This window comes from Plectropomus leopardus, chromosome 2 (assembly GCF_008729295.1).
Source record: "Plectropomus leopardus isolate mb chromosome 2, YSFRI_Pleo_2.0, whole genome shotgun sequence".
Lineage (NCBI taxonomy): Eukaryota > Metazoa > Chordata > Actinopteri > Perciformes > Serranidae > Plectropomus > Plectropomus leopardus.
The window spans coordinates 34,713,164-34,722,309 of record NC_056464.1 but is presented as its reverse complement, the minus strand read 5'-3'; the positions used below and the strand labels follow the sequence as shown (position 1 = coordinate 34,722,309).

At 36.6% G+C, this 9,146-nt stretch overlaps 1 protein-coding gene across 1 annotated transcript; it reads left to right on the top strand.

Annotated features, from left to right (window-relative positions):
• dram2b (DNA-damage regulated autophagy modulator 2b) lies at window positions 1-8,802 on the top strand. The gene is made up of 8 exons (XM_042510564.1): window positions 1-203; window positions 2,017-2,222; window positions 2,876-2,943; window positions 3,122-3,264; window positions 3,369-3,546; window positions 4,354-4,436; window positions 5,250-5,342; window positions 6,182-8,802. The coding sequence occupies exons 2-8, from the start codon at window positions 2,092-2,094 to the stop codon at window positions 6,314-6,316; spliced, it is 831 nt and encodes a 276-aa protein (XP_042366498.1). The 5' UTR covers window positions 1-203; window positions 2,017-2,091; the 3' UTR covers window positions 6,317-8,802.
• Window positions 8,803-9,146: the final 344 nt, after the last annotated feature.

Below are 9,146 nucleotides of genomic sequence, written 5' to 3'. Positions count from 1 at the left end.
CACTCTGTGCTGAAGCTGTGTGAGGACGACAACTATAAAACTTTATTTTGTAAACGGGAGTCCGGCTGTCTTCACCCGGACGGGACGCCGAAGATTGATGACTTTTGACGGATGTAAAAGCTCCAGACTCGAGTGTGGAAAGACGTGTTTAAAGGACTTTAGCTGAAGCAGGAAGAATATGGTCGCTGGAGGACTCTGATAACGTGAGTGTCATTATGTTGAGCTGTAAACCGAGTTTTTGTCGGTTTCCTCGGTTTAACGGCTGTGTGCTATTAACGGTCAACCGTTAACATTTAAACTGATGTGTGTGGATGTCATCGTTAGTTAACGTTAGCTAGTTAACTTAATCTCATAAACGTCTTTATTCAGCAACCCGTTAGCTTAATGTTGCTGTGCGCTTGTTGTTAAAGTGTGTGTGTAAATTCAGTGTATGCCGTTAAGTATATCGATTTGTGTTTGATATTTTCTCTTGATGTGAATGATATTTTTAAAAACGCGTAAACTTGTTTTTTTTTTGAAAAAGCTAAAATTTACGTATTTTTTAATGGGCTTTGGTGAGTGGGACTGGTTCTCTATCTCCGAGAGTAACAGTGAAACAGCTGTTTTTATGTACTTTTCTTAGACTTTCTCTCTTTCACTTCCCCAGAGAGAGCACTGGCACTTCTCTAAACGGGTTTTCACACTGTACCATTTCATTTTTAACAATGTAAAGTGAACATTTCAAGTCTCAGGTGAGACCTGTAGATGGACAGAACTTATTGGATTCATTAATCTAAAAAATAAGGCCTACATTGGTGTTAAATTGCCTTAAATTAATTATTAGTCTTAAAATTGCTCATGAAAAATATTATGGATATAAAATATATAGATTTTTTAAATAATATTTTTGTGCATCATAAAATCAATATATATTTTTCAGAATGAGAAACACAAAATTGCTAAGAAAACCATCCAGAAATGCCAAATATATCCCACCTCGGTTTGTAGCCCAAAGAGATAATTTTATGATCACATAATATGTTCATTGTCTTACATGTTTTAATCTAAATTTTTCACTGAAAAAGTCATGTCACAGATTATATCACCATAGCCATTTGGGATAAATATAAATTGTCTGTCTTCAGTTCATTGGTCTTAAACTTAATTCAGAGCGGCGTTTAAAAAAGGTCTTTCCCTAAACTGCAGGAACCCTGTTTGGGGGAGAGTCTTATTCGGCTCAGCTGTTATTAATTAAAACTCTCAGGAAGTCACATGAACAGATTTCTAATGAGTTAATTGTTTATATTAGTTTCATCTTTTTCAAGTTTTACTCAGTTTCCACTGACAGTTTTTAACTGATGTTCTGCGACAGATCAGATATTAAAATACTCTACAGTTATAATAATGACAACCTTTAACCCTCCTTTACTTGAAGTATGCTTTTTTCCTTTATTGGAATTTGATCTGTTTTTTAGGTGTCTCTTTGTATGTATTGAAGATTACTTCTGTTCTCTCTTAACCTCAATTTAATACAACTTTGATATAAATAATTATATCAGTATTAAGTATTTTGATATAAATAATCTTGATATAATGTTTTTATGAGTTGAGACATGTTTGATGTTTAGTAATATGGCAGAGATGTCACTGTTTTTCTTTCCTTATGTATTTTTTTAATGTATTTTCTGTGTAATTCATGTAATTGTTGATTGCCAATTGTTTCACCACCCTGAGTCATTTAGACGGGTAACCACACCTGCCTTTTTAAATTATTGTCTGTTGATCGTAAAATCTGCAGACTATTTTCTTACTCAATCAACCAACTACTACAATCATCAAACTATATTAAATGTAAGAAATGGGCAAAAGATGTCCATCACAGTCCAAGATGATGTCCTCAAAGAGATTCACTCTGCCATAAAATTAAAAACAAAGTGAAAAGTGAGATCCTGCTAGTATTTACCATCAACTAATCAATAAAATATCAATATTGTCAATATATTAATGTGTGTATCACTGTTTGTGTGTTGTCTACAGGACAGAGTGAACCAGCAGCCCACTCACACACACACACACACACACACACACACACACACTCACAGTGACGGGGCCATGTGGTGGTTTCAGCAGGGTCTGTGCTTCCTGCCCGCTGCTCTGGTCATCTGGACAGTGGCGTCCTTCGTCTTCGCTTACATCACAGCGGTGTTGCTGAGACATGTGGATCCTCTGGTGCCTTACATCAGGTCTGAGTCTGAAAACACACACACACACACACACACACACACACAGGGTTCCCACGGTCATGGAAAAAATTGGAAAAGTCATTGAATTTGTTCTGTGTGATAAAATAGCTTTTCACAGTAATCTCCCGTGAATAACATACTTTGTAAGAAAAACAACAGTTTATTTATTCTCTTTAGCTGTTGATATTACAAAGCTTTGAAATGTGCAAATGTGTGATGTCTTCTTAACCATCAGGTACGTCTTAATTTTCTCCCCACATCCTGTCTCTCCAAGTATGTTTGCCAGCTAGTTAGATTTCTGCTCAAGTACAGTTTGAGTCTGATATATTTGAATAAGAGAAAAATAATGTCGTGACAGTGCAACTTAACAGGAAGGATCACAAATCCAAGAAAGTCATGGAAAAATCTTTGAAATTTGCTAATAAAAATGTGTGGGAAGCCTGCAGACACATGCAGTGACAGCGGTGACAGATGACTAATAACTTATAAAAAAACGTGTCAATGATTTCTGACAGGAGAATAAATAACCAGCTTCTAATTTTTGTGAGAAATTTGAATTTATTTGGATTCTGATGCAGACAAAAGCTGCATGGTTAGCATCAGTATCGACACCAGAATTAACTTCTTCTCTGCATGACTGTTGTGCATTGCAGTGACACGGGAACGATGGCACCAGAGAGGTGTGTGTTCGGCATCATGCTGGATGTGTCAGCTTTTTTAGGTAACACACACACACACACACACACACACACACACACACACTCTTTATCAGACTTAATTGTGTCAATCTTGTGATGATATGGTTTGCTTCCTTGTTTTTATTTACTGAATTTGAGGGATTTTAGCCAAAATGTTTGCGTTTGTAAATTTTTTAATTGGTTGATTAACTGTGTGTGCAGGTATGGCCACAGTGTATGTGCGTTACAAACAGGTGGAGGCTCTGCTCGATGAAGGCGAGCTCAAACTGAACAGACTGAACCGCTTCGGGCTGCTGCTCGGCATAATCAGCTCATTTGGGATGTGCGTGGTCGCCAACTTCCAGGTGAGCGCTGCTGGTCCTGGATCAGTTCACACCTGTACAGAGTGTGCTGAGTTGAACATGTAGGTAGTGAATCTCTGTGTGTGTGTGTGTGTGTGTGTGAGCAGAAGACCACAGTGTTCTCCATGCACCTGGTGGGCGCGGTGCTGACCTTCGGGATCGGGGCTCTCTACATCCTGGTTCAGACGCTGCTCTCGCTGAAAATGCAGCCTCACATCCACAGCAGGCGGATCTACCTGGTCCGCGTCGGTGTCGGAGTCTGGACTCTGAGCAGCATTATCAGCAGTATCCTTTAACCCCGTAACAGCTGGAAACACTGAGTGCAGAGCTGATCTAGACAACAGCCAGTAGGAGCAGAGTTATAGTGAGATGGTGAAGTCATGTTAGATGATTTGGAAAGTAGAGACACAAATATTACCAGGAAATGTGGTTAAATTTGTAAAGGATTCCCACGGTCATTACAAACTTGGAAAAGTCATAGAATTTCATGATGAAATTTTCCAGGCCTGAAAAAGTCATGGAATTAATCAGAGTCCCTGAAAGTTTTGGAAAAGGCATGAAATTTCCTTGCATATAAAGATATTGTAATAATTCTCCACGGACAACCTTCAAGGTCGTGTAACATAACGGCAAATAATGTTTCTCAAGCTGCCAACCAACATAGCTCAAATATGTGCAGGTGTGTGACGATGTTTTGTTCACCTACACTTGCATTTTTCTCCCACAGTTCAACTCTTCCTCCCTGTATGCCTGTGAGATGAAATATTATTTGAAAAGAGTCTGAATCATTTTGAGTCTGATATGTTTGAAAAACACCGGGCTGGTGGGGCAAAAAAAAAAAAAAAAAAATCACGGGTCTTTGAAAAGTCATGTAAAATAATGGACATTGTGTCCATGAAAATGTATGAGGACCCTGTTTAAAGTTTACTCCCCAACACTGTGCGCTGTTTGCATGGATGAATAAATAAAAGGGCAGCTATGTATGGTATGTTGGTTATTCTGACTCAGATTATCACCTGCATATTGGAACACGTCCTGTTTTATTAACGCCATATGTGAGCTGTGGTCCTTAACGGCGTCCTCTCCTGTCAGTGTTTGTATCATCAGTCATCATGTACAGCAGTCTGCCGGGGGTGGACGTACCGAACAAACTGCACTGGACTCCTGGAGAGACGGTCAGTACTGCAGTATTTTTTGAATACTTGTGTCAATATGATATCCAAGTACTGATGCCAAAAATGATACCTGTTTATCTAGAGCATATATTAACATACTTTTAGGGTTATTTAGTAGTAATTTCCTTTTTATTTCTTTTTGGGTTTTGTAATGCTTGTTTTAGAGTTGCAAAGTTGATATTATATTTTTGTTTTATGATGTCTGTAAATTATGTTGCAGCCTGTCTTGGCCAGGACATTATTCAAAAAGAGATTTTTAATCTCAAGATGTTTCTCTGGTTAAATTAAGGTTAGATAAAATGAATAAGTTTGGACGAATATAAACATACTTATAACTTCTCAGTTGTTAAAATGTCGTGTAAACACAAGCAGCTATTGACTTATGTATTTATTTTAAACATGTAAAATATAACAAAAAACGTATTTAAAAACATATCAACAAAAGAGGAAGAAAAAAAGGACATAATGAATTCCACCCACAGATTTTGTCAATTTACACACAAAAGGGAGTAGAAAGAGATAGAAACTTATTTCATCCTACCTCTTTATTTCATAATTAAACAATTATATTCCTGCGATTACTATTAACTGTTAGCAAAAACTGCTCTATATAATGTCAAGGCTTGTCGTACATGTACCAACATACACATACCTATATATAAATATTTACAGTTGTATCCATAATATATACTTATTACACACCCGTATATTATACTAAGTGCTTTTTTGAAATAAAATCATCTTACATTTTGTTTGGTATCGCAGCTTTTTGCAGCATCACATTGATGTTTGTTTTTTGTGGGGTTTTTTCAGGGATACACAGCTCACATTATCAGCACTATCTCTGAATGGTCTCTGGCCCTCTCCTTCATCAGCTTCTTCCTCACCTACATCAGAGACTTTCAGGTAGTCCGTCTCATCTTTTCACCCACACAGCTGCTGTTGAAGCTCAAGTTCATTTTCTGTTGTTCATATTTACTGTAAAGGACCAGACAAATGATCTAACCACAAGATATCACTGATTACATTTCTGTTTGGGCTCACGTTAAACGAACAACATACTGTTTGTTAATTATTGAGATATTGAACCAGGCTACCTGTTTCATTATACTAAGCTACTTAACACCCATGAGATTTATATCCATCTGAACACTTCATAAGACTGTAGAAATGTTGAGCTGTTTCTTTAAGATATTATTAAAGAAAATATGCAGTTGGGGTATTTATTGGTCCCCAAAAAGCTTTTGATACAATCAACTATGACATATTAGTCAATAAACTGGAAAGGTATTGTATCAGCAGTATCGTATTAGATTCAGTTAAAAGTTATTTAAGTAAGAGACGACAGTTTGTGAAGTCAGGTAATTTCTTTTCAACATTTTTGGACATTCCTTGTGGTGTGCTCCAGGGGTCAGTGTTGGGCCCTAAATAGATTATTTTATATATCAGTGATATATGAAAAGTATCCAATGTGCTGAAGTTAGTATTGTTGCCATTGATACGAATATTTTCTGTTCTGGGGAGACTTTAAAACAACTATTGGAGAAACCACCAAAGATCACCAAAGAAAATGAGCAAGATTAAAGTATGGTTTGATAGAAATAAATTATCATTAAACTTAAATTTCTTTCTTCATAACAAAAATGATGTTATTAAGTTACTGTAAAATGAGTCAAAGATCTGGGTCGACAAACAAACAACATTTCTAACTTTTTATGTTTTTTTTCCTTTCTTTTTTTCTTAAGAAAATAAATTTGCGAGCAGAGGCAGATTTGCAGAGCAGCCACCTGTACGACACCTGGCCACACGATGGCATCTCAGCGTCGCATCACAAACGTGAGGCCTTCGAGTCGTCTCCGCTGCTGGCAGGAGGAACGTGACCAGCTGCAGAGCGTCCTATCGCTTTTACACCAATTTCCACTTTTCTAATCACGTTTCAAGGCTTTTTATAAGGACTTTTTAAAGCTGGTGTAGTGGCTTTTAAAGGGTCAGCACACCCAAAAACATAAAGTCTATTCCCCGTAGAGGAATCTATCCAGTCAAATAGTTTGGATTCAGTTTGTCTAAATTTAGAGATTTCTTCCTCCGCCTAAAACAATGGCGGTGTGGAATTCAGCTTGCTGCTTACAGCATTCAAAGGTCGACTCCAACTGTGTTGTCTTTTTGTTTCTAATATTACCTCCCAGTAATGTTGTTAGGCTGAAGGTTCAACCTAAAATGTTTTATAAATAGCCCCAGATCTAAATATATAGGCTATATATATTTTTCAAAAATAACAGTAGGCCTAATGAAAACAAAGCCCCGGGTCTAATAATCTGTCATTCTGCTGTAGTTGTACTGTAATGGATGTACTTAGTTACATTTCACCAATGTTGATATAAACAAATACATTTAACTATTTTCCAGCTGTAGTTTATTTATTTTTAATGACAGCTGTTTACAGTGCTCTGTACTCAATTCTGATTACTTGTTACTACTAATATTTTTCTCATCACAATCCATAAATAATCTGGAAAGTATAAAATAATTGTTTGAGGGTTAAATAAGGTGCAACAGTGTGTAAAAAATGCACCAAAATAGAGTTGTTCATTTGGCAACATTTGAATACACAACAAACCCACAAAATGTAAAGAAAAATCTAAAATAAAATCAAAAAATAATGGAGCCGCCCTTTAACACGACCGCTGAAAAATTCAACGTCCACCTTTCTTTTGTGAATAGAGTCCCTGATACACTGGATAATACACAGAGCAAACTAGAGACAAACCAGACTAAGTGACTGGAGAGACGATACAACGGGAGGAGAGAAGATTTTATTTTTTTTGTAATAATGTAATCAGGGTGAAATGACTTTCGACTGAAATACGAGGCTTTGCACTTTTCCCTCAAACTGCAGTAGTCCTTCGGTGACTTTGTCCACTTCAGCGCTGCACTTTATATCCTTAAAACTGGTGATATTTTTTTTTACTTTGTTTTACTTTGAGTTGGACACTTTGCTTCCCCTTCCTTCAGACCCCACCAGGGGTCATATGAAAAAAGATTGCTGTTGAAATGGGCTCTCAGATTATTAAACTGTAAGAAAAGAGCAAATATTTGTTCTAGCACAGAGTTTTCAGTCTGTGCAGCCCACAGGATGAGGTATTATTTTCACTATTTTTATGAAATCAGTTACCAGTCTGTGCTTTCTGTTAGCTGCATTACATCTTTTAAGGGTGTTTTCAGTAAATACTACTGAGTATTACACTATATATACATCTACTATTGTACTGCAAAGACCATGTTCATATTGCAGATATCTTATTCCCCTAAATCAAAGCGCTCTATTCACTTAATGAACTGAACTTCTGCTTTGCTCTCCTGTAGGTGGCGCTGGTAAGTGGGTTTTTAATAACTGAACAGCTCTGCAGAATCAGCAGCCTGATGATCGTCACATTGTGGTAAAAGGTGCTGCAGTGTGCCAACAGAATCATTTTATATGTTGACTGTGTTTAGCTATAAACAGTTAATATACACATTTCAAATTGATACGGTTTTTATTCAAATAATGAATACAAAATTCTAAAGTTAATATGCCAATTAATTTTTTATGTGTTATTTCTGTTATTGCTTATAATATTTGTCTTTAAACAGTTAACAACTGGGTTTTGAAATAACTGACAAAGGCTTTTAATTAACTTATATGTAGTTTTTTAATGCTAATTGTAATGATATTCTGTTTACCACTGTGTTTGCATATTCCATCTCAAAGATAATTTCTCACTGCTTTAAATTTTACTGTATTTCTTACCAAAATACACTTTGTGTCCTTGATATCCAAAAAAAACTAAAGTGCGCTCTTTCCCCTAATTTTTTTTTTCTAAAAAGTTTAAATCATGCATTGTTTACATTCATGTTTACCAGCAAACAGTCTTCTCTGCATTTGTTGGCTCATTACTATCACCGACTTTAGGTTAGTGTCGCAGTCATAAAACATTGCTTTATTGGGGGTCAAGGGCTCAAAAACTCCCCAGAGTACTTTTTAACTCACAGACAGTTCAGTGGAATTTGAACAGGTGTGAGCGCCTGAAGTCCAAACAGCAGCAGAGAGACAGCACAGCTATCTCTCTGCTGCTGTTTGTGTTGAATGAATTTAATGTAAGTTTCCAAATACTAGTCATTTATTAATTATTATTAAAGAGTTTCTGATTATTCTGCTGGCACACTCCAGACTCCACGGTACCTTCTGTCCATTAACTGGGAACATAACAAACATAAATATTTAATCAGCTACAAACCTGCTTAACGTCAAACTCTGAGTTACTGCTGTACTTTTACTGTTGGCACAATATTCATGTTAAGACTAATAAAGATTTATCTGTTGTTTATAGCTACTGTGGTCACACTTTTTCGACTTTAGACTGGTGTAAAATGTAAATTTTAAAGCTGCACTAATCTTAATGACTGATATTTCTATTGGATTAACTGACTATGGAGCTTTTTGGCCTTTTTTAGTGCTGTTATTTGGTAAGTTATGGACTAGCTGGTGAAGAAAGTGGAATATTTAGCAGCTTAACGCCTGTTCACACTGCAGACGAAGCACCCTGATGTTAATGGTAGTTGTTGTGTCGGCAGTCTACTGGCCGTAAAACTAGAAGTGCATTTCTCTGCACAGCTAGGCGGCGATTCTGCTCCTTCTGATCACACGTAGAACTCTGTCTGTGTGTGTTTGTG